The sequence below is a fragment of the Pipra filicauda genome, unplaced genomic scaffold, assembly GCF_003945595.2.
Source record: "Pipra filicauda isolate LSUMZ 115617 unplaced genomic scaffold, ASM394559v2 scaffold92_size2517590_pilon, whole genome shotgun sequence".
Classification (NCBI taxonomy): domain Eukaryota; kingdom Metazoa; phylum Chordata; class Aves; order Passeriformes; family Pipridae; genus Pipra; species Pipra filicauda.
In genome coordinates, this window is record NW_024105120.1 from 2,311,444 (window position 1) to 2,339,215 (window position 27,772).

The 27,772-nt window shown below is 41.4% G+C and overlaps 1 protein-coding gene across 1 annotated transcript in view; it reads left to right on the forward strand.

Annotated features, from left to right (window-relative positions):
* The first annotated feature begins 6,748 nt into the window (after positions 1-6,748).
* The window catches only part of RNF150 (ring finger protein 150), a 119,391-nt gene continuing 98,367 nt past the window's right edge, over positions 6,749-27,772 (forward strand). Inside the window, exon 1 of the mRNA XM_027729707.2 lies at positions 6,749-7,376. Within this exon, the coding sequence (XP_027585508.1) occupies positions 6,911-7,376 (466 nt within the window). The 5' untranslated portion in view covers positions 6,749-6,910. The remainder of the gene's footprint in view (positions 7,377-27,772) is intronic.

A 27,772-nucleotide genomic window follows, 5' to 3' on the forward strand; every position in this document is an offset into this window, starting at 1 on the left:
AATGAATTCCCCGTTTTGTTTGTATGCACTATGGTCATTAATGATCGTGTTAAATATGATCAGTCCCAGGAATCTCTCTTGGGAAACCTCTGTAAGTAACCTCACCCATCTGTTTTCAGAAGAATATATTACTGTCTTCTATTTGGCCAAGTGTCTGTGTTTGCTGCCCGTGTGACACTGTTTAAATCCTTTATTGAAGTTCACCAGCAAGGTGTACTAGTAGAGGAAAACACCCAATTAATTCAGGTATGTGCTTCCTGTTTCTCAAAAAAAGATCAGGAATCTCTGCATATGGCTGAATTGCCCCATATAAACATTCCCACCCTTATCCTGGGAACATCTATTTTTCATTACTGCATTCAGAGGATTGTTGGTGGTTGCTCAAGGAACAAGATGCAGGATGTCTACTACCTCTTCTGCAGCATATTCACTGATATGTTTCAACCAAAATAGTGTGAAGCAGGATTCTGCCACTAATTCAAAAACTGCAGTAGTATTTAATATATTTCGTCCACAATAGACAGTGTGTTCTTCCACACTGAGACTCAATTCTGTACTTCTTTTAGGCAAAGAATGGCAACCTCTACTTCCAAGATTTCTCATTGTACCACAGAAGTTATGAGCCACCTGACTAGCACTTAGCACGACTCTCTTCATTCAAGATCATATGAACATCCAGAATAAGGCACAGATCATTTCTAATCATGCATTTCTCTGCAGCATCTGCAGCATATTCCACTCATTACACAGTCTTGGCTAATACATTTCCAATTTGTCTGGGTTTTTTTGGAAAGAATCTCTTTTATAGGTTACAGCTTGTTTTAGGTTCTTCACAGTATTTCCCCTGGAAGATGATTAAAACACTAGAGACGGACACCATTTTGGAGCTGTAATTCTTGTGTATGAAGACATTCTGGCTCAGCAGGACTGCACTTCACTCTGTGTGTGTCTCTCATCACCAGAGCAGCCAGCATATATGCAGAAATACAGATCTGAGCATTATTCCACACTTAAGCTAAATGCTGTCTCCAGTTGGTCAGGCTGACTGTTCAAGGAGGATGCTCATCACAGTAGTTCCCTCATTTCCCCCCCATGCTGTAGATTGTGGAAGATGTTAAGCTTAGTAGCTGCAGCTTAACATTAACAAAGGTTGGCCCTGGTCAACCTTTGATATTTTTGGTTACATATGCTCTGCCTTAAAAGGTGGCAAGTAGGCAAGGAGCAATAAGTAAGGTGAACACTTGTAATCGAGTTATTGGTGTCCTGCAGGAGAAACCTGGCTGGGATGGCAGGAAGAGCTGGCCTGATGCTGACAGCTTGGCTACCCTGCAGAGCTGGGGTTGGGTTTTGTCTGTTCACTTTTTCTCTGAGACATTCAAATACCTCCCTTTATTGAACAGCAAGGAAAATAACCTATTAACAGGAGAAAACTTTTGATATTTTTACATTGCAAAGGAAAAGCCAATATTTTGACTAGGGGCTGAATAAGCTTCTACATGAGATTAATGAGAAATGTGGAAAATGCAGAAAGTTTAAGGGAACTGAGTGAGCTATTACAGAAGAGAAAGAAATTGCAGAAAGATGACATGTTTCTTTCAAATGCTGTATATTTTTAGGAAGCTATAATAGAATAAGGAATGGGCAGAAGGGTGTTCATCATCATCAATCTCCTGGGTTCTTGTACTTTACCAAAAAATTTCTAATGGAAGTAGGCACTAAACAAATATGATCAGGCATGTCAGTTTTTGCCTCTGGGACACAGGGAGCACCATCTCGCTGTGAAGACTTAATATTGAGATCAAAGAAGGTAAAGCTTCTTTGAACTCTTCTCATAATTTTAAAATGGAAATATCACTTTCCCTATAAATTATATTGAACTTTTCCTATAGCTCCATGAGGAGTTTATTTTGGCTCCAACACAGGGTTTTTTTCTGGAACTTTACTCTGAAGCTTTCTTTAGAGTATCAAAGCATTACCAAGAATATTTCAGATTGACCTAAGCAAATGAAACCAGAACTGCAGTGGCAACTATAGTAGTTCAAACAATGTTACAGAAGAATGAAGCAGTATCACAATCTAAGGCACTATTCCGGAATAAAGTGACAGGTAATTTAGCTATTAGCATATGAATAGGAAGATGGATGGAGTATTAACAATGTCAGTTCGGACAAGAAAAGAGTAATGCTCAATTAACTCTCTAAATGAACAAACACAATGTGTTTTTTTAACTCAAACCACAGTTTTGGCAGCACATGGGTGAGGGCATGGTGTTGCTTTATCCTTTGTGTGGTCTCCCAGTGTTAACATCTGTTCTTCTCCAGCTGTAAAAAAAAAGAATAAATTTCATTCTCATGGCTGGGGAAGGCAAAAGAACTCCTTGTCCTGAGCACCTGCAGAGAGATCATATCTCCATCAACTTTCCTGCTGTCCATCAGCCTCAAGAAACCTCCAAGCTGCACTGAAGTTGACACTAACCCCAAGTCTCTCCCGGCCAGCACCTGCAAGGATCCTACCCCTGTGGGGACTTGTCACACTCAGAGCAGAGGGAACTGATCAAAACCTCCTGAGAGCAGAGAGAAAGGTGGGATTTCTCACCTACCCTGTGGTGGATATTTTCCATAGGTTTGCTCTGGCTTGTGTCCAGTTCAACACAGAATCACTGACCCTTGGGAATATCTAGGTCCTATATAGAATAAGGTATCAACTTTGCATGCTCTGAATTGCTTGCTGGAGGATCTTTCCATTAGTGATAAAGGAAGCCAATGCACCTACTTTGGGCTTTTTGAATATCCTGCAATGCCATCTTCTGTATTCTTCTGTATTAAGATTCCTAATTTCCAGGTAAATCCCTATTTCATCAGAATTTAGGCAACCTCATCTTTTAAAGCCTTGCTTTTAAACCTTTTGCCATTTTACCTCTTGGACTGTCCCAAGATGCTGAGATAGAGGTCCAAAACCACCAAGGGATTCCATAAAAGAGGGGTTTGATAATCTGGCAGAGATACCTCACCTACAACTGAAGCAATTCCTAGCCATTCCCTTTGAGATTGTCAGGAATTTTGGGTACAGCCACACAATCCAGCACAATCTAAGCATAACAAGTTACCTTTTAAACCCGAAAGAGTATAAACTAATGAACTTTACCTTTTGAAAGGGCAATCTAACACAGTATTGCAGCACATAGTAGAGGTAGTTATACAGTGAATTTCAACATTGCTCATTATCAGCTGTTGCCTAAATCCAGCTTCTGAATTTTTATATATCAAATCCAGAGCTGGAGTTCCCCACACGCCACTTCTCTTCTACTTATTAATCCTATTTCATATACTCAAGTTTGAATTTGATGGCCTTGTAGTTTTCTGCAAGGTATGCTTCAGCTGGAATTATTGTCACTTCAGAAACACAGAAAGCAGGGAGAAGAATTTGTAATATGTTAATAAAGTAATGTGTAACACTAAAAATTCAGAGATACACCCCTCACTCCAATGCAATAGACACTTTAAAATTATTTTCAGTAGCATATAAAGGTAGAGATTGTGCTTTTCACTGTAATTCTGGCAAGGAGATTTGTGATCATGCTGGGTGAGTCCCTTGTATGCTTCTGTGGGCTTGGGTTTTTTGAAGGAGAGAACATAGGGTAGAGTAAGGTGGTGGCAAATGTCTTGCTGGCCTGAGGAGAAACTTATTTACAGCCATTTAGATGTTCATTGAAAGCATAGTTTGTTTGTGCCAGGATCAGAACAGAGCTCTGGGGGACCTCAGATATTCTTGTGAACAGAAATAAATAACATGGAAAGGGAACCTCAGATATTCTTGTGAACAGAAACAAATAACATGGGAAGAACCACCATCAACAATTGCACCACACTGTGCAATTTTAAGTCAAAGCATTTACCTGGCTAATTGTGGTTCAGCTTTCAGCAACAAAAGTGCTCAAGTATTCTGTTTGTGTCATTCAGGAATACTTTCAAGGTGAGAAGTGTCCCCTGGATTATAAATTAATTGTGAAGAGTTTCACATCTTGCACTTAAAGCATGCTTTTCAGTGGTGTTTGTTTAATTTGAATATAAGAGCAGATTGTCTTTCACTTCCCAGGACAGTCGCCCTTCTGAATTTTCTCCAGTGGACAAGCATTGTTTAATCAGCTAGTTTTGCTCTGAGTTGCACTGTCTAGTTTAACCTTTGATTCCTGTTATGCTTTTATCCACTAGTTTAAAGAGCCTATTAATACCTGTTGTTACATCCCTGTGATGGTATTTACACAACGTAATCATATCACCTCTCTTCTTGAGAAGCTGAATAGATTGGGCAACTGAAATCTCTCCCTGGAGAGGAATTACTTCTCATTATTTTTAGGGTTCTTTTCTTAACCTTCTCAAGCATTTCAATATCTTTTTTTTTTTTTAAATGTACATCCCAAAACTGGACAGCTTCCAATATTTATCTCACTGGTCTTTCATGCAGAGAGAAAATCGCTTCCCTATTCCTACCTGATACTCCTCTGAAACATCCGAGGCTAGCTGCATCCTCATTAGGCCCCTTTTCCCTAGGAGTATAGCAAGATTCCTTCCTCCTCTGACCCCCAAACCCTTCCCTGTGTGTACTGCTCCACAGCAGCTGGCAGCTTCAGTCACCTAGAGCGGTGTTTTTGCATGAAGGTCTATTAAAGGACATTCTGTTTCAACCAAGTTCATCTTATCTGGTCCGTAATAGGTTATCCATGTAATGAGAATGTCATGTATCATTTTCAAAAACCTGCTACAGACATGGTTGTGTAACTTTACTAACCACACTGATAATTTCCTCACAAAAACATGAATCATGTTTGCTTGGCAGGTCACTTCCCATAAAAACAGACTTTATCCCCATATACTGGATTTTTTTCTCTCTTGTTTTTCTTGGGGTTGGTTAATGTTAGGCTAATCAGCCTGTAACAACCTGGTCACCATAATTAGTTTTCCTGGATCTTATCAGGAAACTGACCACTAAATTTTTCCAGATATTCCTATTATGCCAAGATTTCCTTGAAGCAGTGCCAGAGAGCTGGCACTCTTGCCCTTTCTTTTGGGATTCATGTGTCATTTTTCTGTGTGTGTTGGCTTTTATATGTTCTTAGGAAATGTTTCTTAATATCTCTTTTATGAGTCAATAATCTGGCAAACACATTTTTCTTTCCAAATACAATCTTGAAATATTTATTAATAATTTATACCTTTTTTAATCCTCCTCTTCTAATAATACTCCTTATGATTCCAAATACACAAATGCTTTATTGCCCATAGCCCTGACATGGGATTGGATTTTCAAAGGGCATGGATTTTCCCCTTACAGCTTTTGCTTCCATGATGAAATCTCAACACTTTCTAATTAATGTTGATTGCCATCTACTTTTGTCTTCCAATGTTAGTTCTACATGGTAATTTTTTCTTCTCAGCTGCTGGTTTTGCTTTTCCAAAAATGGGTTTTCAGGTAAAATTTTCCTCTTGCTTGATAGTAAAATTTTTGGTAAACCACCATATTTCCCTGTAAACATCTCTATTTTATTTCCCTTACTCACGTGAACATTTTTCTCCCAAATGCACGTTTTTCAGCTTTGGGGAAATACCTTTTTCAAAGCAGTATGAGTGTGTGTGAAATATAGTTAAGGTCGCCTCCTGTTTGCTTGAATCAATGGCAGCTATGAACATAAACCAGAAACAGGAAAATATTGACACAAGCAAGCACTCATCTGAATGAAAGTGAATGGTATTTCTAGCAGCGGATTTTAATGACAAGGGGCCTAAAATAGGCACCACCTAATTAATCTTGTGAGATATCCTTCTGTTACTGAATACGGTGATGGAAAAGTGGAATTTTTGCCAGTCATTTGCGATAGTATAGACAGGCATAGAGTCAGTTGTGTTTCGATTCTTTTGAGAGGCGTCAGGGTCGTGGCAAAAATTCTTTCGGGGTGTTTCACGCTCTAAAAATCCCCAGATCCGGGCTTTCTCCTAGCCAAAAATGAAACATATTGTTTAACCATCGGTGCCCGCGGAGTTTGGGTATTTCCAGAGAGCGGCTTCGAGGCTTTGCCTTCGAGGTTCTCTGTGTTCCTGCCAGTTACACCTGAGTTTGGTAAACTCGCCTGTCAGGAAAAGAGGGGAAAACACCAAAATCCACGTTGAAGCCGGGGCTCGGAGGTGGCGCGGACCGACCGCCCGGCGCCCGCTCCCAAGCTCCCGGCGCTCCCACGCGGCCCCCGGACCGTCCCTGCCGCCCCACTGCCGTAAGGTGGAGCCCCCGCGCCGCTCCCGCCGCCGGCGCTGCCCCCGCCCGCCCCGGGGAGCGCAGCCCCTCCGATAGAGCGAGGAGAGAGCAGTCCCTTCTCCGGGCAGCCCCTCAGACAGACCGGGGAGAGAGCAGCCCCTTCTCCGGGCAGCCCCTCCGAGGGACCGGGGAGGGCAGCCCTTCCGCCGGGCAGCCCCTCGGATAGACCGGGTCTCGCAGCCCCTCCGCCGCGCAGCCCCATCGGCGGGGCCGGGGCGGGCACCGCGCCGCGCTCCGTGCGTGTGGAACTCCCCCCCGCCGCCGCCGCCGCCGCCGCAGCCGCGCCGCCTCCTCCGCGCCTTCCGCCGGCCGCGCTGCCAGCAGCGGGGGAGGCAGCTGTGCGGGCAGGGCGAGGGAGGGGGGGGAGGAAGGGGCAGGAGGGGAGGAGAAGGCGGGAGAGGTGGAGGGCGGGGACGGGGCCAGCCCGAGGAAATCAAACGGCCCCGACATGAATTAGGCAGCGGCCGCAGAGGGGAGGGCCCCCCTCCCCCTCCGTCGGTCCCCGCACGGCGCCCGGCGGCGGCAGCGCCGCCCCGCTCGGAGCGGCGGCTCGGGGCGCGCACGCACACACGGACCGGCGGCGGCCGGGCGGGGGGGCCGGCAGATGAAGATGGCAATGTCTGTGATACAAGCGTGCCGCAGCCTGGCGCTCTCAACATGGCTGCTGTCCTTTTGTTTCGTGCATCTGCTGTGCCTGGACTTCACCGTGGCCGAGAAGGAGGAGTGGTACACGGCCTTCGTCAACATCACCTACGCCGACCCGGCGGGCGGCGGCGCCGAGCTCCGCAGCGAGAAGAGCGAGTGCGGGCGGTACGGCGAGCAGTCGCCCAAGCAGGACGCCCGCGGGCAGGTGGCCGTCTCCGCCTCGCCCGCCGACCGCTTCGCCTGCGACCCCGGCACCCGCTTCAACGCCCCGGCGCCGGGCAAGAGCTGGGTGGCCCTGATCCCGCGGGGAAACTGCACCTACAAGGACAAGATCCGCCACGCCGCCGCCCAGAACGCCTCCGCCGTCGTCATCTACAACGTGGGCTCCAGCAACGCCAACGAGACCATCACCATGCCCCACGCAGGTGAGCCCCGCCGCCCCCAGCTCTGCGCGGAGTGGGCGGACGGACGGACGGACGCAGTTTTCCAGCCCGCTCCGATGTCCCGCATCCTCGGAGTGGGAGCTGCTCTGGGAGAAGGTGTCCTCGCACCTCCTGACAGGGAGCAGGGTGGGCTGTGGGCCTCGCCGGCTGGTGGGTGCCCATCGCGGGGGGAGGCACGGAGCACCTCTTCATGCTGCCATGGCAAAGGATGGACGTGCTGCTAGCACATCCATAGCAATGCACGCCGGTGCTCCAGGGGTAAAAAGTTTGGAACGTGTAAAGTTTGGGTCTAGTCGGAGGAATGGTTGGGACGCTGAGCCCACTGCGGCGCACCGGTGTTTTGTTGTGTCCCGAGGGTCCTCTGGCAGGTGCTGTGTGGGATCGGGTGTGATCGAGACCTTCAGAAGAGAAGCGTGGTGGTGTAGTGCAGGCTTATCAGGAGGTGCAGTAAAGTAGGGAACACGGTGTCCACTGTCTTGGCTGCGATAGCGTAAAAGCTGTGAGATCGAGTAGGAATGTCGAGTGTCTGATTTGGTGAGAACATGAGATATTTTGTCCGGGACTGGGATGGGGGAGAGTGTTTCACACTCCCAGGTGAACGATCAGATGGAGTTAGTGCTTGCAGTGTCAGCACATGGGTGCTTGGCTCCCAACATGTGCTTGTCAGCTGGAACCAAGGAAAAATCCAGTCATTGGAAACAACCTAAACCTTGGCTTATGCCCACGCAAAAAACCCCGCCGATTTTGTAACAGTGTTTGATCTGAAATAATGTTGTTTTAAAAACAGTTCACCAGATTTATATTTAGGGGTGGTGTTTTCTGCCAGGGGTCACTGGGCTGTTATACCAGCTGCATATGCGTGGAGACAAAATGCCACCTATTGTGAAATCTCAGTTTGGTTTCCATCCAGTAACTAATCATGCCCAGCTGTTTCATGCCAGCAGAATCTCAGCAGAGTTAGGGGTAGATTGAAACACAGAAATGCTGCAAAACAGGATGTTATTCTAATGACATTTTAAATTTTCACTGTAAACTAGCTAGCATGGATGTGCTGAGAAGCAATTTGTTGCCTAACTATAGTGCTATGATAATGCTGATGCAAAAGTAGTGCTTTTGGAACCTCTTGTGTGCAGCCTCTTTGGGAGATTAACAATTTATATTGGGCAAATTCATGTTTCTTTGGTAGGGTTGGTGGAAGATGGGGGTTTTTTAGTGCTTTCCTTTGGGTTTGTGAGACAAGCAACTCATAACCTCTTGAGCTGCTTAAAACTGTGCTTTATAACCTGCACATGGTTTGCTAGCTGTTCAGATTATACTTCTTGCTACTTAAAGTATCTCAGATTATATACTAAGCAGTATAAAGTAGTAGGAGCTTGGCATACTTACGCACCCTCAAAGTAAAGCCCAGGCTGTTCTAAAATTTAAGATGCAGCATCGCTTGTTCTTCTGTAGCGGGTTTCTCTAAAACTGCCAACATGTTGGATCAATTAATGGCTTGCCTGTTTTTGAAGTATGCACTAAGCTGTTTTCCCACACAAATGGTGTTTTATTAAGAAACAGTGGGAGTAAAAAATGTGTCTAACCTTTTAAAATGTTAGAGCTTTGGTTTGTTTTAAAGTTCTAAGATGAAGTAAGCAGGGAAACTTTCTTACTGAAAATGGCCTCAGATTTAAAAAATATGAACATTGTATCAATTATCGTGGGGGAATCTTCTTTATGTCATATGACTCTGGAGGGTTCCTTCCGAGAATCCTTTCTGAGTATTGAAGTGATACCCAGCAGTGGGATTGTACAGTACCAGAGGCTGAAATGAAAGGAAACTTGCAGAAAATAATCTGAACTTGTGGAACGTGATCACTGAGACTGGAGGGCTTTGCTGATTGATTGGATGAGGTTGTCTTCATTTTAAGGATTTTTGTTCCGCAAAGTTGAATAATGATTACCTTAGAGAAAACCTGCCCTCTGCACACAGTCAAAACTGAGAGGAGTTTTAGAGCCTCAGTCTACTGGAACAGGAGGAAAAACAATTATTCTTAAATATTTGGCAAACTAGCAAGGATTCAGAACTGGATTTGTCTTTACTCTCCCTCTGGTACCACTGTTACGCTGGGACAGAGTGAACATACAAGCTGTGTGAAATTATGGCTGCAAGTTTCTGACTTGCAGCCTTTGACGTCTGCTTGTTCCCAGTCTAAACGATAGCATAAGATTCAAGGGAAGAATGAATCAGGTTCTTGCTTTCTGAGTTCAGCAGCATCTGCAGTGCTCTGCCCACGCCAAATCCTGGAGTGGGAAGAAAATTCCATCCTGGAAAATACTTGGAGGGTGAGAGGGGAGGGTGAAACATGACCTAAAAAGCAATTTAAAAGTCAAAAGAAATATGCTGTTACTCCCTTTTTTTTTTTCCCTCTCACAGATTTTTTTTTTGAGGTTTCATAGAAGTTTAAACAAACTCTTTCTATACAGAAAAGTATATCCTGTTGCATAACTGTGTGGATCCTGCCCTTACTATGGAACTGTTACTCCTAAGAGGTGTTTTATATACATTCTTCTCTTCTGTATGCTTTGCCTTCTTTGTCTTAACTGTCATTTTATCTCTTTTTGCTGCTTTTTCTGCTCCTCTCACCCTCAGCCTTGCTTCTTCATCTCTACCCCTGTGCTTCTTGCTCCTCTTGACCATGTTGTTGTGCCACTTCACAGTGCTTCACCCTTGCCACTTTCTTCCCAAAGCTCTCTTTCTCCTGCCAAAGGTATTACCTCACGGCTCTATGTTTAATTATATTTCCTGTTCTCTGCTACAGTGCATGCCGATGACCCTTAGCTCGTGTGGTGCCTCCTGATTTTAAAATCTGTAGGCAGCTGTAGCAAGACTCTGTGCTTCAAGTTGAGGGAGGTTCATAGACCTCCTTCCCACCACCCCCAAAACAAAACCAGGGTAGTGTTATATTGAAGCTTGTTATGGAAATCTTAAAATCTGGGATTTATTTATAGTGCACCAGACGGAGCAGACAAAGTGTGCAATTTGAACCAGTTCAGTCACCGCATGGAAGGCCTTTGCTTTCGGGGAGCTTGCACTGAGGTCACTGCTTGCACATCCGGGAGGGAGAGGTGCAGTTGTGACATCTGCATTCACAAGGAATGCGGAGCCCTGGGCTTCTCCTGATAGGATGCACTCAGTTTGTACATCACCTGCTGCAGCCTTTGCAAACTGGCATCTCTATGTTTATTGGCTTGAGGTATGGCATAGGAGCTGTGAGTATGACTGTTTGCTTTTTCAGTAAGTAGGTTTTAACTAGAGAAGGGACAAAAGCTTCTAGAATTTGTATTTCAGATGCTTCGCATTTCTCCTACATCATCTTTCCTGGTAGAAAAGTACTCTAATAGTATAGAGGATGTTCTTTTTTGTCCAGAAGAATAATCCATGGCGTTGGCTAGGGTATCTCATTGGAATTAGCTGTCATCTAGGTTTGAAAAGGCTCTAGCCATTGTGTCTAATTTAATAACTTAGTATCAATTTGAAGTAGTCTTACTACCTGTTGTAGCACATGTCCTAACATTTCCTCTGAGCTCTGAATAGATACATTAGGAGAGCCTTCCAGAAGGTGATGCAAGGTGAGAACTTCATTCTTTTCAGCTCTTTTTTGAGGGAACCTGGGTTGACCACTTCTAACTTAGGTACCTGTCAGGTGCTTGGAGCTAGAGAGGAATGTTAACTGTGACTGTACATGATTCATATGTGGGTAAAAATCAAATCTGTAGTGTTCTCTACAGTTTGTAACATTCAGTTTGAATTCTGAGGTGCATCAGATTATCTCACAGAATGGATATGCTTGTTATGTGAAGCAAATTTCATCCTAAGTATTTTGCACCAGAAGCATATGTGGGTCAGGCAGTTTTGCGTTCTCCATATTCCACTGCTTTTCCAGTGCATGCCATCACAAATTTTAAGTCATGTGCTGCACATATGACAGCCCTTTTGCAATGAAGGGCAGATGCCTCATTTTTTGTAATTGCTTGTGCGCTCTGGCAGCAACTAGCAACTGTATCTTGGAGACATGAACCTCATCTGTGGTATAAGAGGACTCTGACTTCTTCCCTCCCTCCCTGGCCCTCAAGTGCAGTATGTGTGCACCAAATTGCATGAGGGCATGGCCATCCCACTGTAAAATCAGATGTGCCCCCCCGCACGTACTGCGAACGTGGCCAGCCTTAATCTGAGTGCATTCAGTTCAATAGCAGTTTCTTCCCTCGTACTCAGATTTTTGTTCCATGATCAATGACCAGTCTTGCCTTTTACGTAGTTTAAGATGTGTTGGTAGTAATTTTGGCTTTGGGCTTCCCTGTAGATTTCTACTGATATGCAAATTAAACTTTTGAAGTTGAAGATTTCTCTCTTTACAGACTTAATTCAGCACTGTAGCTACATTTGTTTCTTTACTAAAACAATTGTTTTCCTAAGCTTTTGTTGAATTCTAATGAGGAAAATGTGCTGACAGCATTCACACTGAATTTACATATGGGTAAGTGTGAATTAATTGAGGGCTGGCGATTTCAGGCTTCTGGGGCCTGCCATAATTATATTCTATTCCAGGCACCCAAGATTAATTCCTAACAGAAACTAACTCAGTGCTGGAGGGAGATGGAGATTAGTACGTCTCTGAGGTTTATCCATTGAGGCATGGCTGGCGTGTGCTGCCATCCTTAGGAGCTCCTTGATCTGTCATGGAGGCCTGGCTGTCAGCAGTTTTTTAAAATCTGGTTCTCTATGTTTATCAAAATTCAGGATTTAAAGCACTGGCTAGAGCCAGCAGTAGTGCCAGCAAGCTGTCCCACTGCATTGGCTGGTGAGCCACACTTCTGCCTCCTAACTCTGCTGTGGTGCAGTGCTAGACTGCTCTACTGCTCATGTGTTCAGCTGTGCCAAGTGGAGGGGGCACTTTGTGGTGTTAGGTAACACACTTAACTGAATTAAAAGGAATGAATTTGACCTACAAGGACTAGAGAAATAGTGTTAGTCTCTGATAGTACCTGGGACAGCCACTTCAGTGGTGGGGCACTGAGTTTTGTCATTAGATGAGAGGCTTTTTGCCTCATTGAGTCGCATAATCTTTCAGCCTCACAACGGGTTCGTGTGTCTCCTTCAGAGCCCACTGCAGACAGTGGAAAGACAGTGAGTCCACTGAGCTTTGGATCAAGCTGTAAGGTACAGCTTTCCCTACACAGTCATGAAGTATTGATTCATTGGAGATTGCATTGATCCTCCACGCTTACTGATGGCAAAAGCAGTTAGATTTCTGCACATCCTTTGGTTACCTGCAACGTTTGTATACAGTGATATTCATACAAGTGCTCTCTTCAGATCTCTGCAGTAGGAAGTGACACAGCAAGAAGACAGTCTTCCTCAGGAACAAAGCTGTATCTGCATGGATGCTGACTGCTGCCTGTTAATCTGGAGCACCTCGTTGGTTTACAGTCTTTAGGAGAATGGCTTGCTTTTGATAAAGCAATGGTTTGTTCTGGTCCCGTTGGTGTTTTGCCTTTAAAATGGTAAATGTTAGCTTGGGTTATTAGAATATTGGGGCAGTGTGTGGCTAGTGTGGTAACAATTGTAGCTCACTAATTGATGCAGATGTATTTCTATGCTGCCCCCCTTCCTGGTACATCACAGACCCCAGGAACATCTTCAGCAAAAAGGGAGAGAAAGTTAGTTCAGTGTTGGCACTCTTTAGAGTTTCTTTTCCCAGTAAGAGAACAGGACACTTTTGACTTTTCTCATGTAAGCAAAGGCCTAAAAGAACCCATTATTTTGCCACACTTGTTTGATAGAGCTCATAATGCATTGCCATGTGAGATGACTGAGTTTCAAGTGACGTCTGCTGAGACCACAGGCCAGGCTGATGAAGAGTTAGATCTTTATGAAGGGATAGCCCAGCGACTTCTCCACTTCCCAATAAATTCTGCATAGCTAACCTGCACAGAAACGGCATTCATTTCAAGACAAGCCCCACTTCTGCCCTTTCAGCTGCATTTGAGCACCAGTCACTTGATGACTCCTTTGGTACAGAAGGGGGTGAACAATACAATCATTGACTCATAGAAATCAGATATGGGAAAAATTGAGTAGTCCATGTAATCTGTCACTTTAGGAATGCAAGACTGCTTCCTACCATCCCCTACCATCACAGTGTTTTTTGCTTAGGAATAAATTTTGGGGTGCTTAGAACCAAATGCAATCTGTATAAGGAGAATGATGCTGAGGCAACAGATATAAAATGTGGGAGGGTGTTAATTAGTAATACTATATCTTGCAGCAGTATTTAATTCTCATAACTTCCACAAAGGCATAGCTGCTAAAGGTTTAAAACCCGACTGTATCCATTGTATCGCACAGTTTATGGGAGTTACGTGGCAATTGTAAGAAAAAGCAAGTGGCAAAATATTTTGTAACTGTTTGTGTCCAAACAGGCTTTACTGTGCTGCGTCATGATTCCACAGTGGAATGTGACCCAGGACTTCATTTGTGACGAGCTCTCTCTCCTCATTTCACTCCACAGTGTTTTGGTTTCTCTGCAAAAGAAGTCAAGAAGGTTAGGCCACAGGTCAGGTACTGCACAGTTTTACCAGGTCCTGAATGTGGATGAGCAGGGGTCAAGGACCCCTCAGGGTATCTTGCTTGTTCATGAGTTGATCATGCATTTAGATGTAGTATCTCAGAACATAATTTTATTAAGAACTAAAATTTCTCTTACATGGAGGAGAAAAGCCAAACCACTTAGGTGAAATTTCAACTTCTAAAATATACCATAATAAGTCTACCAGCTTTATATCTACTGTCTGATGCACTGGCCACATTAGTGTAATTAGAAGTAATTCTTCAGCCAAGATAGGTTGAAAATTACTGATTTAGGTGCTTACCACCCTGCTGGAAACAATATTTTTTGGTTAAAAAACAGACAGATGGAAACACCTCTTCTTTCACCAGTTCTAGCAGATGGAGAAAGTTTGTGAATATTGGTTTGCTTATGAAACAACAATACTATGTAGCTGTCTTTTACAAGAGAGGCTTAACAGGGGCATTCTTCACTTTCTGGCTCCTCTTCAATAAATAATTTGAAATAAACCATAGAAAACTGAACTGAGGAGAAATGGAGACAGTGAAAAGATTAAACTGTTTTATTAGTATTCTACATTGAAATATGAAAAGCCAGCATATTTGTTTCTTTGCTACTTAAAGATATAATAGTTTTTTCAAATAATTGTTCATTTCTTTTCCCCTCTCAAGAATGACTTATAAATAACACTAATAAAGTGAAGTACCTGTTTATTTGCTTCTGACAGTATAATCATAGTGATATTCAATTATACTACTACACCTAGAGGTCTGTCGAGAGTTTCAGTCTCGAATTTGATGTGTTTAGCTGTGTTTATATATGTAATAGAGCCTTCTGTACATTGGAAAGGTAGCCCATTTATTTTCAGTTTGAGACAAAATTAGAGGAAAAAAAATGTTTATCTTTTTAGTTCCCAAATCACAGAAACACAAATTACAGCCATGTAACTCCATAGAGTCCTGGCTTGAGTATGCCTTGTATACTCCTTAAACATAGATAGAAGCATTACATCTGCATAGGAATGTAGTTCCTCCAGGGATACACGGAGCAGGGTGGGTTGGTAAGTGCTCCCTTGTGCTACACACTTAATGAAACATAGCATTTTAAAATTAATTTATATTCCATAGTGTCTTGAGCCTTTATCATGAGAGAGGACCCCAGCAGTGGGATGTTCCATAACAAAGCAGTTCTTTTTGGATGGTTTTCTACAAAGATAGACCCCTACTATTGACATATTTTTCTATGAACCATCATCATTTGTCACTGAACATTGGCTTAATTATATAGGATTTTATTCTTCCTCATAATTTGATCCATACCCTGTGCTTCCTCCCTTTTCATATGCTCTTAGGTTTGCCTCTTACTGTTCAAGCCTCTCCTTACAAGACATTTTTTTTTGCAAGTCATTGTAAAGATATCTCACCAGATAATATATGTATTTTAAAATTCCATGAAAGGAATTATACATCACATTAATCTCTGGCTTCCAGCTTCATAAATCACACACCATTAAAATGTGCTCTTCTGTTTGTTGCTTGATCTTGCAGTCCTTGTCAAAAAATCCATTTCTAGTGTGGTCGCTGTTACATTGCATTGAACGTGCCTGGCATTGCACAGCACCATTAAGAATGGACTCAAGAGCCTAGAAGGTAGTTTCATCTTTAGTTATGGATGTCTAATCTTAAGATTGCTGTAAACTGTGTCAGCACTAGTTGAATATGTGTTGTGGGTTGCCTAGGTTCAGACCCTCTACAAGAAGCTGTAGGATTCTGTTGTTTCGGTTAAATTGATTTGTGGAGAACTTGAGAAGCTTTTGCACCTAATTGTTACTGTCATACTAACAGAGCATTTCCAGTTCCTCAGGATCAAAGCTCTGAGTGTCTAACAAGTTTCACAATAAAAGGTTTCTTGGGTTTTCCAATTATGCAGGAGTTCTCTATCAGTATCTGATAAAGATCTTCACGGTTTTACATCCCATGATGCTTTTCCATTTCAGTGTTTTCTGTTAAAAGACAGAAATATATTTCTGCTTTTCCTTTGTGTTAGAAAATCTTAAACCTTTGCCCATATTTCTAGGACATGTCTGTGTTTGTACTCAGAAATAAATAAATCTTTGAAACAGAACAGTCTGATGCTGCAATCACATTCATGATTGCTTCTTATAGTTACACAGAATCTGCTTTCCCCTCTTGTGCCTTTTTAAGCTTTTATTACATGCTCACTGTCTCCTAGTTTTACCTGCCAGTATCATGTTCCTTGACAGAGGCAACTTTCCCGAGACTGTGTAATCTCTGTGCCTGGTCTCTTATTGCTCTTTATGTGTCCATGTCTTTGAAGTACCATCTGCTTGTCTATCAAATTCATACCTTTACTAAATACTCTTTCAAGACTTCTCATGCTGGAAAATGAGGAGCAATATGATTAAAATACATTATGTCTTGTTATAATGCTGCCTCTGATGTGTTTGTCTTGCCTTATTTTTCCTTCCATCCTGTATCCTTTTTATTTTCTTTTTAGTTTTTTCTCTTTTTTTTTTCTCCTTTACTATCCATGCTTCCAATAAATCTTTCCCTTGGACTTTTCACCCTTTTTTTCCTTGCCATCTTCACTTCTCCCTTTATGTTCTCTGCACCTGTTTTTCGTCTCTTCCATTTTAATTTTTTTATTTTTCCTTTCTGCCCACTCCTTGCCAGGCTGACAAAAGTAGGTAAAGGGTATTAACTTTGTGTACATAGTTGACTGTAAGGGGAAGCAGAGCAGGATTATTGCCTTTTGGTTGCTTTTCCTTTGCAGCTGATTCTGGGTTTAAAGAGCATCTGCTGTCTGCTGCTCAGGGTGGGCTCAGAGGAGTGGGACATCAGCAGTTGGGCATAGCACATTTGCTGTGCATAGAAGGGGGTTTGTGCTGAACAATCCTCAGTCTTTTTCATGAATTCTTAAAAGACTAAATTATGATCTCCTCTGTGAGAAGGGGCAGATTCTTCTCTTGCATGCCTTTATGGAAGAAGATTAAGTTTCCCCTCAGTGGGTGCTAGAAAAACTGATGGGAAATTTTTCCAGAAGTGTTTTACTTAGGTGGTGAAATGGATTTTCAACAAAAAACTTTTTTGGAAAGCTTTTGTTCTCCAGAAGAGACGTCTTTCAAGTCTGAGTTTTAATAAAGATTTTATTTTAGTAAATATTTAATGTCTCAGAATTTCAGGTTCAGGAACAATTTGGTTCCTCTTTCCCTTTTTTAATGATATATTACATTTTAATCAGCTTCTACCAGCCTTAGGCACTAGTTCCCCTCCAGAGCACAGACCTGACTTTTTCCCAACTCACATGTTACACTTCTCCAGGAATCCATGCATGCATTTGATCACAAGTATTATTTAAAGAAGTGGACTTCAAGTTTGCAGTGCTGAATTTCTTTTCCCTGTGATGGTATGACAACAGCTTTCTGTCTTCCCACAGTGCAGTCCCTAAGCTATAAGTTTTTTGGCCCTTGTTGTGTGTCTTTACAGGCAGGCTCGGGTTGACTTCAGCACTGTGTCTGGAGACACATGGGAATGATATCAGATAAAAATTGCCCTCACAGACAAAGGCATAACAAGGATCAGTAGTTGTCAATGGAAGGGAGACAAATTCAGGCTTGTAGTAAGATACAGTTTCCTAAATGGTTGTCCATACCTTAATGCTATTTGAATGGGATTGGACAGCTCTCTAAATGTCAAATGCTGGAAAAAATTACCCCATTCTCTGGGAAAATTATGGCAGGATGTGTACAAGGAAGGTTAGAGAAGGTGATCCTGGTAGTTCTTTATGGTTTTAGGGTACCTCTGGAACTACCACTCAGCTCTTTTCCACACCTGGAGACTCAAAACAGCTGAGGCAGAAGCTCTGCACCATGGGCGAGGGTAAACCCTGTGGCCTGAAGCATCAGCTTTTCAAGACAGGATCTCTGCAAAGACCTGAGCGGGGTAACAGTGATGATGAACCAATGTCAGCTTGATATTTCTTTGTGACAGTTGCTCATAGGAGAGGAAACTGCAAAAAAAGGCACTTGCAAGAAAAACATAGTCTGAGCCACTTCTATTTTTTGTGTCTGAAGGTGGCTAACAAATGCAGAGGGCTGCCTGTAAGCCCCCACAAAACAAGCATTTGCTGGAGCATGTGTCTTGCATCATGGGAGAAGTTGAAAGCCTTTCTCTTCTGAAACTTTCATTTCAGTGTTGAATGCCAGCAGAAGGGAATGCCATGATTGAATACAACCTAGTGCAACAAAGCTGTCACAGGTGAGGATGAAATAGTTCAAAAGGCAGTAGGACTATCATTCACTTCACCAGAGAAACAGCTAAAATAGCCATTAGATGAAAGTCATGTGAATGAACCTGAATCCTGGAGAGGTGAATTCATGTTGATGAAAAAATAATAGCCATCAAAGTAGCTTGTGGCCCCTGTGGCATCATCAGTGGGAAGACATTCTTCCTCTCAGAGACCCTGCAACTTCTTTAAATAATCCTCATTTCAATTCTGCATTGACTCTCATTTCTCACTGGTACTTACTGTCATGATCTTTGACATTTTCTTGTTTGCTGCCTTACTGCTGTTTGTCCCAGTCCCTCCTTGGAGCCTTTACAGGTGGTGGGAATGTTCCCTGAGGTGATGAGGTTCTTGGTCAGCTTACGCTCCAGTTTGAGCATGAATGTTTTCTAGTTGCCTTTAGCAGTTTCGCACGTTGGTTGATGTTTGAGAAAGGAGCATTGTATTGCTCAGAGTGCTGCCAAACTGGATCCACAGGTGAATTAGATAGAGAAAGCTACCAAACAGCTACATGTGGAAGTGTTGAGTTATGTCTAAGCCAGTCAGGATACTCTAGTGCTTATTGATTCTTCAGGGAACTCCTCTGTCATCTTCACTCCCCTGACCTACTAACCCCTGCTTAAGAAACTACACAGGAAAATTTCTTTTTTCCATGTTTTGGCTTTTGGAGCGTTTTTATGTTTTTGTTTTTGTTTTTTTTTTTTCCCTTCATCCAGGGATATTATCTTTTCTTTATCCAAGACCCAGACAGCCTTTTTTCCTCACTTTTTTTTTCTATCCTGCTTTACTAACCAGAACTTATTGAGATGCAAGTTATGAGACTCCATAGCCAATTTTAAGAGAAAATTATGACTGTATACCTATTTGTTTCTGAAGTTTCTAATGGTTGTTAGTTCAAGGAAATTTTTGGTCCTATAGAATTGATATTATCTGGTTTCTAAATACACATGGCATCACTTCTTTCCGTGATAATTAAGGGCTTCATTCCTATTAACTAGTTTATGTAACCATGTTTCTACTATTACACTTATGAAAAATAACAAAGCAAGCACTGAATTTTTAGCATTGAATATCTTCTACTGAGTACCTTGTACATCTGTAGTGTAGAGTCTGTTCTTAGTTCTCAACCATTGCTATGCTGAGTCAGCACAATGATTGCTGTTGGTCTTATTGTGTCCACAGACCAGGAATATTTTTTGCCAGTGCAAAGATAACTCTGCAGATTTTATCACAAAGCTGTTGTCTTTGGCTCTGACTAGAGCCACATCTGTTGTGGGTTATCCTGCAAAACAGGAGCTACTGTGTATATGTAAAACAATAGACTGCTTGGTAGTAATGGTAGCAGGGAGGCAATTCTAACTGTGTCTCACCTGGACTAATATAGAAACTCTTAAAATCTCTTACTTGCAAATGAGACCGATACTTAAAAACCACTTCTAACTTTACTAAGGCCATGATTTTGCTGCCATAAAACTCACTGTGAAGTAGGAATTTTAAAATTTAGGTTAGATGTTATTTCTAATGTCTACATTACATTAAATTAATTTGGAGAATGCCTCATGTCCCAGTTCAGGACAGTGTTTGCACAGATGGTTATAGTTAAGCTCACGATTAATTCTTGCTGAGAATGAGCCAGAAGTTGAGCTCCTTGACTGAAAGTCACTGAAAGTGGTCTTATGAGAAAATGTCATCTATGAAAGATGCAGAAGTGTCTGATGCAGCCCAGAGGCTTATTACTAAGAACGTTACTGTGGTCACCTTGGATGAATAGTCAAGGTCCTTACAATAAGGCACTTCTGTTTATAATTGTAAAGATAAGATCCGTATACTTTGTATATTTCATAAAACAGGTACTTTATAAATACTTATTAAAAAGAGGTGCTTTAATTATATTTCATTTTCCCACATAGCTTGGCTTTCTGGGTTATCGCGCATTGCCTGCATCACAGTAAGAAGCAAAGGTGCCTCTCTCAACTTTCAGTGAGCACTGTGCCACTTCCATCTGTGGAAGAGTTGACCACCCAAACCCTATAAAATCCAGGTGCTGCCTGTTCTTCACTGTGTTTTATTTGATGTCTGTTACCAGTGCATGCAGAGGAACAATAAGAGCTGTGAGAAGCGTGGATAGCTGGTTAGTTATTTGCAGGTGGCTTAGAGATATACATCAACCAGTCATTTGTACTTGCTAGGTGAGCTAGAGGAGTTCATGTAATTTAGAAGAGACACACAGCGTTTCTTGCTAATCAGGGAGTTGCCTAATTTGGAAATACATAATACATACTCTGAGGCCAATCTGATACACAGCAGCTCCAAAATTTACACCCATTCCAGTTTGGGAGTAATTATTGTAATGTTTTGCAGATTTGGTTCCAGTAGATAAAATTTTGCATCCTCCCTTGTGGCCTTATCAGTCTGTCAGCTTCATTTTGCTTTGAGAAATTCAGGAGAGCTTTCCTTGATGTCCCCAGTGGTACACAGGACATAACTTTCAGCCACAGTTGCTTGGGTTATGTTGAGAGGATGGGAAACTGTAGCCAAGGAGGAGGGAAGTGTAAAATTAACAGACATTCCTCCTTTAGACATTCCTAACAAGCTAACTGCCATATTTAGTTAAAGGGATCTGCCTGGAATTAATGCAATACTTACTTTTAATAACCTTTAAGTATGTATGGGTGCCCCATGACAACTGTTGTAACACACAGCAGGACTTGCTGGGCAAATATTAATGCAAGTATTGATGAGTACTTGAGGTGACTCAGTAGTGTCTTGAGTGCTCTGCAACTCTTATCACCACAAGCCTCAAAGGTGTTCCATAATCTCAATGTGAATGGCCTGCAGTGGGGTGGAGGTGATTAGTATCCATTTGTGAGTGCTGTGCTTTTCACAGGCCTGGGCCTTGGTTTGCCTTCTACAGTGTCTCCTTGTTTAATAAAACAGAATTGGAATCCATCCATCAGCGAATTGCTGCAGGTTTGATTAATTTGTAAATAAACCTGATATTTATGCTGTTATCCAACAGTTGCCTCCACTTGTTGGCAAGAGTTTCAGTCTATTGAAGTGCTCCGCATTAAGTCAACTTCAAAAAGAAAAAAAACAAAAACAATTTCATTTTGGTTTCCATCTTTAATAATGGCAAAGTCCCTATCACTGAAATGGATAATATTGACAGCAAGTAAGCACCCCCAGGCTATAACAGTGAAGAGGTTGTACCTTTTTCTTGTGAAAGGATCCTGCACTGTGCAGACTTGGTGTCATGAAAACTGAAAGAATAGATGAAGTTTTAAATAGGCAGATGAATTCTAGGTCCACTTCTCTAGCTACTTAGAAGAAGCACACAAAGGACTTGACTGGAAAAGTCACAAGAAGTTCACAGGAAAAAAAAAAACCTCCAGCACCAGTAAAATGATCTCAGTAGTTATTACATGGAGTATTGGGATTATACTAGGCTTTAAGCTGACTTTCCCTTGCCATACTTTCCTCATAGAGACTGCTTTCAGACCAGCTCAGGTCTGATTTCTGAACTTTCAAGTTAGTCACCATTTAAGAGTTTCCAAACTTCCCATTTCATTTATTTATATTTTTTTATGTTATGAAGAGAAAACCAGTAACTGTCCTGTAAATTCCACCTTTCCTTTAGAAAAAAATCTTTCCTTTAGAAAAAGCATTATAAGTTTCCTGATTGCCAGCAATGCACTTACCTATGCCATTAATTTGTAACCTCTGCTTCTGAAATCCTAACCATGCTGAAGTCAATGCCAAACCTTCCTACGGATTTCATTGCCAGGTAGTTAAACCAAGAAAATAAATACCTGAGCTCATTGTATCTTCTGCTGCCCTCGTAGTATTTAATATGTTTTCCAGGACAGAAGAGCCCCATTCATCACAACCCAAAAGATATAATACCAGTCTTTCACCAGCAGTCAAAGTGAAGTATTAATAGTCAGCACTCCATATGAATTGTTTACATCTATTGGATTCAAGTAACACAGCAGGCAACACCAGGGCTTCATTAAGATCATTTCGTAATTGAGTAAAATGACAGGCCAGCCTGTGAGTGCCTTGAACCTATAAGTATTAACTGACATGGTTTGTCCAGTGCATTTAATAAAAGGTCCACCTGGCCTCAAGTGATTGTATAAATTATGTAGTCGTTGTTACATTTATGAAACAGATAAAAGTTAATTTTCTTACCTTTTGAAGTACTTGAGAACAGTAGGTCACGTCTTACATGTATTTCTGGGCTTCAGTGGGCTTCAAAACATGTTTTTTCTGAATTCTACTGGCAGCTAAAATTTAGTTCTTCTTGCAGGGCTTTTGTTTGAAATGAAGGGAATCTGGTGGTGTGGTGTTGTTTAGAGCTGTGCTGCAGGAGGAGGCAGAGAAGCTGGGTGTGCAGGATGCACATCCCTGCTAGCTAGAGCAGCAAGAGAGGTTGCTGCCTGACAAAAGTCAGAGTTGAGATAAAGCCTTCTGAATCTCAAGCAGGTAATGGCTGGATGTGCTGCAAACGTACCTGTTCTAATTTTGGAGAGTGAGAGCAGTATGGTTTTCACACCTTTCTTCACTAACTGCTATACTAAGAAAGAATGGCAATGATGACAGCCTTATCACGAGGGCAATGCTTCCATGCTGGCTTTTAGGAGAATGCTCAAAAATTAACATTTGCAGTCTCCAGTGAAGGAGTAGAATCTGTGTTTTATACCATCCATCTATATACTGAATAAATGTGGACAGTTGTCTCAAGAAAGATACCGAGTCTACCCACAGTAAGCCTAGCAGAGGTCACTCCTAGGTGGTTTCCTGTCTGACCAAGTTAAGATGGCATTTAGTGTGGGCTGAATTTGTTCGAGACAGAGGATTAGGTATTAGATTTTGAAATATGTGGTTGGTTGGTGATTTTTTTTTTTTTCTGGAAATACCATTCAGCTGAAGAGACCACAATGCAGGCAATACCACATGGTGATTTTAGTGCATTTGTCCTAGCTTGCATATTGTATTTTGAGTGATACTGATCTGTTTTGAGAGCTTGTGGGGTTTTCAAAACCACTGCTATGTTAATCTCATTTAGGTTCAGTGATGTGCTTCAGATCACTCTCTTTTTGAGGGTCTGGTTACAAGATATTGAATGAGGTTTTGTTCTGCAAATGGGTTATTTTCAGTTTTCACTACACCTTCATTTTGGACATCTGTGACTATTTAACCTCTTTGTAAGTCTTGAGCATGCCTATTATGGTGAATTTCTTTGCTGACTGAGATGGTTGCTAATGAGAGAATCTCTGTCTCTCACTCAGTATAGGCACTGCTGTGTCCTTAAAGACATCTTGCCTTTTGATCTTTTTGATCCAAATTAATTGTTGGAGGCCAAATGCAGACAGAAATATCAAATGCACAGCAATGCTTAACAGAAGTGTTACAATTACATAAAAGTGTCAGAAATCAAAGGGGGTATCCAGGTAGGTGATTCAGCATAGAAATAACAGAGTATCTGAAGTTCATTATTTCATTTCTATCTGCTTGTACTGAGGCACTGAGTCATCCAAGGCAGAAAAGCTAAATGAGGTGAGAGAACATAAGCTGTCATACAAGAACCAAGGTAAATAGAATTACCCTCCTTTCATGTCCTCTCATGTATGGGCCGAATTTGTCCCCAGAAATATATGAGCAGCAGTAATATTACCCGGAGAGAATAATTGTCAATAGTTATGACTAGTGTTCCTCCCTGGGAGCCAATATGTGTTTTGTTTGTTGTTGGGTTTTGTTGGTTTTTTTGTTTGTTTGGGTTTTTGTTTTGTTTTCGTTTGTTTGTTTGTTTTTTAAGGGAGGGGGAAAGAGGCATGTAAAACAGCATGTAAATATCTGGAACAGCATGATAACATCTTCTGAGTTGCATATTCAGGGAATAACTAAAAGTTACCATTAAACTGAAGGTTAGCTTAAAACAAACCTTGGTTTGGAATCAAGCATATAACTTAAGTACATCCCCTTCACATCTTCAACTGTGTCTTGTGTCCTAAAATTTGCTAAATTTGGTGCAAGATTTAGTTTCTGAACATCTTAGATGTGGAATGTTTCATATAAAATGTTGTTTCAAGCCATTTAAAGAGTTATATAATTCACATTCAAACTCTGAAATTTCTGGCTCGGGTACATGTTCAGATAATCAAATTTCAGTAAGGAAATATGGCACTTACCTTATCTGTTTCAGATAGATCCAGTGTGGAAAACTCTTAAAGGTACTGTACTGTACTGTAAAGAGATCTGCATGGGTATGCATTTGAGCATTAAAAAGAAAGAATCTAATTAGCAATGTACTGTGATATCAGCATTATGTTAAGTGCTTTTGTTTTCATCATCCTCAAAGCATGCTTAAATCTCACAGAGAAATGATGGAAACCATATAATGAACCGTATAAAATCGGTCACAGCTGTACAAAATGTAGCGTGGGCAGAAATGTACTTTTCAGTGAAACCTGAAAATACTGACAGGTAACTCTGACAAGTGCTTTGTTGTAGAAATATGAGCACGTGCAACACACACTGAAGAGATTGTTTCAGTAGAGTATCATGAATTTGCCTGAGAGGAATTGATTTCTAACTGAATAGTCGGAAGAAGAGTCTGTATTGCCACATTCCTGTAAAAAAAAAAAAAAAAAAGAAAAAAGTAGAGCTTTTAAAGAAGCCCCATTTCTGTGCCCTTTTCTGATTTAGAGGGGACTCAAGAGAGGGGGAGGAATAAAACTATGTCTCAGCCAACTCTAGTCCTTAACCTTTCAGGTCTTAGAATGTAAATAAAATGTGTTGTCTTGGAATGTAAATAAAATGCGTTGTACAGTCAACTCATAATCTTGCAACTTGTATATGCACAGGTGTAACAGAGTGGGGACAAGAATTTGTCTGCTATTCATTAGCATTTCAGAATACTAGAAGCAAGAGATTCCATCTGGAGAAGAGTTTCTAAGCTGCTGAGTACAAAAATGAAATAAATGTTGTTCCCATATTGTTCCAAGTGCTTGATTAGAAATGAGTCAGAGAGTGGTCTCTGTTCTTCTCCATCTGGACGTGTGTACTCCATGATAAGCTCAGATATGAAATTTAAAAAATCTGTTATAAGCATTTAGTTCCTTAGCTAAAAAGACAAGGTTCTTTGTAGGCAAACTGTAGAGATTAGTTTTACAGTTTTAGGCCCTCATGCTGAAAATACTCATGCGGGCAAGTACCATGCATTGCTTGATCTATTTATAGCTTTACTCAGTGTATGTTTTTACCCAGATGGGGCTCCTTAAATATCACTGGGCTGTGTGTATGAGCAGCAGTTCACACTACAGTGCAGGACAAGAACCCAGGTAGCAAACAAATATACTTAATTAAGTGTTCACAATTGGTCGATACAATACTTACGACCTTTTCACTGGTGTCTCTCTGCAAGAAGGATCTGTAACTGACAGAACTTTCAAAGTAGCTTTTAATTACTGTTTTGTTATTATTTTGGCTAATTTTCTTTACGAGGGTAGATAAATAACATTCAATTTTAAACAATGGAGAAATAAGCAGAAAGGGTAGTACTCTAAATCTGGAGTAGCCAGATCTTACAGTGTGCCAGGAATGGATTCCAATCTTCCCAGGTCCTCTTTTTTCAGTGCTAATAGATCATTTCCATCCCCACAGCACCTTGCTCTCCTCCAAGCTTGCTTTTTGCTAGTTTTGGTTCTGTAGGTTTACTCTTTCCATATGCTTGAACTCCCACCAAGATTGGTTTGCATTTCTTTTAATATAAAACTCTGAAATCTTCTTCTGTGCTAAACTGAAATTAATTTTTATTTGCTTTTTCAGTTAACTATTCTTGTAATTCCATTTAAAAATGTTATAATTTTAATACATATTCCGAAATTCTACTTTAATCTACCAATTGATAGTTTTGTAAATCTCAGAAAACGTAGCTGTGAACATAATCCAGACAATTACATTAAACATGCTTACATTAAACTATAGTTGGACTGAATGCCTTTCCCGATGCCCCTGCCCTCCTATGGGAATAATAGATTTCATGTTAAATACAAAATTTGAATAATACACTTTTTTTTGACATCCCCAGCCACTGAATGGTGTTTCAACTGCTGGTATCCTGATGCTTGTATGAGGTATCTGGTGTACATGAACTCACCTAGAATAGCTAATTTTAACCCTTGCAGTGGCAGAGACCGTGATTGTGTGTAAGGATGCCTGCAGCTCCCTTTGGGAGGGTTACAAATGAAAGCTCACTATGAGTCCAAGCTAAAAGTATGGGATTTTTTTGGTTTGGTTTGATTGTCCTGTGCAGCATCAGGAAGCTGGCTTCCCCTTTGCAGTTTGTTACTTTAAAAGCATTGGAAAATACTAATGTACTGATTTAAGTGGGCTTAATGATTGCAAAGTATTTTCTATGACTTTTAACAGGTTAAATTACTAGATTGGGATCACATCAAAGGAACTGTAGGATTATTAGCATTACAAATCTGCATCCTGATCAGAACTACTCATCACATTGAGTTCAAGGTGATGAGATTAATATATTCCTGTAAAATGAATGAAACCATCTCACGTTCTAATACAGCCTCTTGTGCACTACATATAACTTCCCTCTGTAAGCAACCAGGTACCATGAGGTGCTGATTGCCAGTTTTAAGCTAATGGTAACTTACTGGTTCTAACTTAGAGACTACAAATTACAGAGAAGCAGTGAAGATGGGATAGAGCCTCTTCAGTCATAGCACTTTACTGTAACTTGTACACATTTGACATAAACCCTTTATTTTTTAGGAAGCAATTTTTACCGCTGTTCTGAGGGGACAGAGTTAAGTGGAAAACATTCTTTGAAAATAAAAAAGTCTGCAAGATAATTTTAATGGGCTTTTAGATTTTTTTCAAGACATTCATATATATGTATGGGTTTTAACACTATTGGAAGTTTTGTATTAGTCTACTCTTTCTTCCTTGTCCTTCTGTTAATGGCACAGTCTCTGCTTTCTTGTGTTCATGAAGACCCCAGGTAGAAAACATTCTGTAGAAAGCCTGAGAAAACAGAAAACTTACTGACCCCAGTGTATTTTCTTCAAAAATGCATAGACATGTTAGCAGTCTCTCCCCATTCTTCCATGCTCCCTTCCCTCCTTGTTTCTCCAAGCTACTTGTTTCCCACTCCTATATTGCAATTTTCTTCCCTTATAGCTCTTCCAAAATGAGTTAGGCTTTAAAAAGATTTTTAAAAATTAAAAAAGAAAATAGCCTTGTTTGTTTTCTAGATCCTATCATACCTGTTTTGCCCTGCAGTCCCTTAGTTCCACGATGGCCCAGCTGAAGTCTAGGTGAGTGGCAATGCTGCAGCAGGAACAGGCAGCTGCTGGTGAGGAGGGCCAGTAAAATTTGTAAAATGACTCTGTTCCCAAAAAAAGCACAGGGTGGAACTGCATATGGATTAAGTCTTAT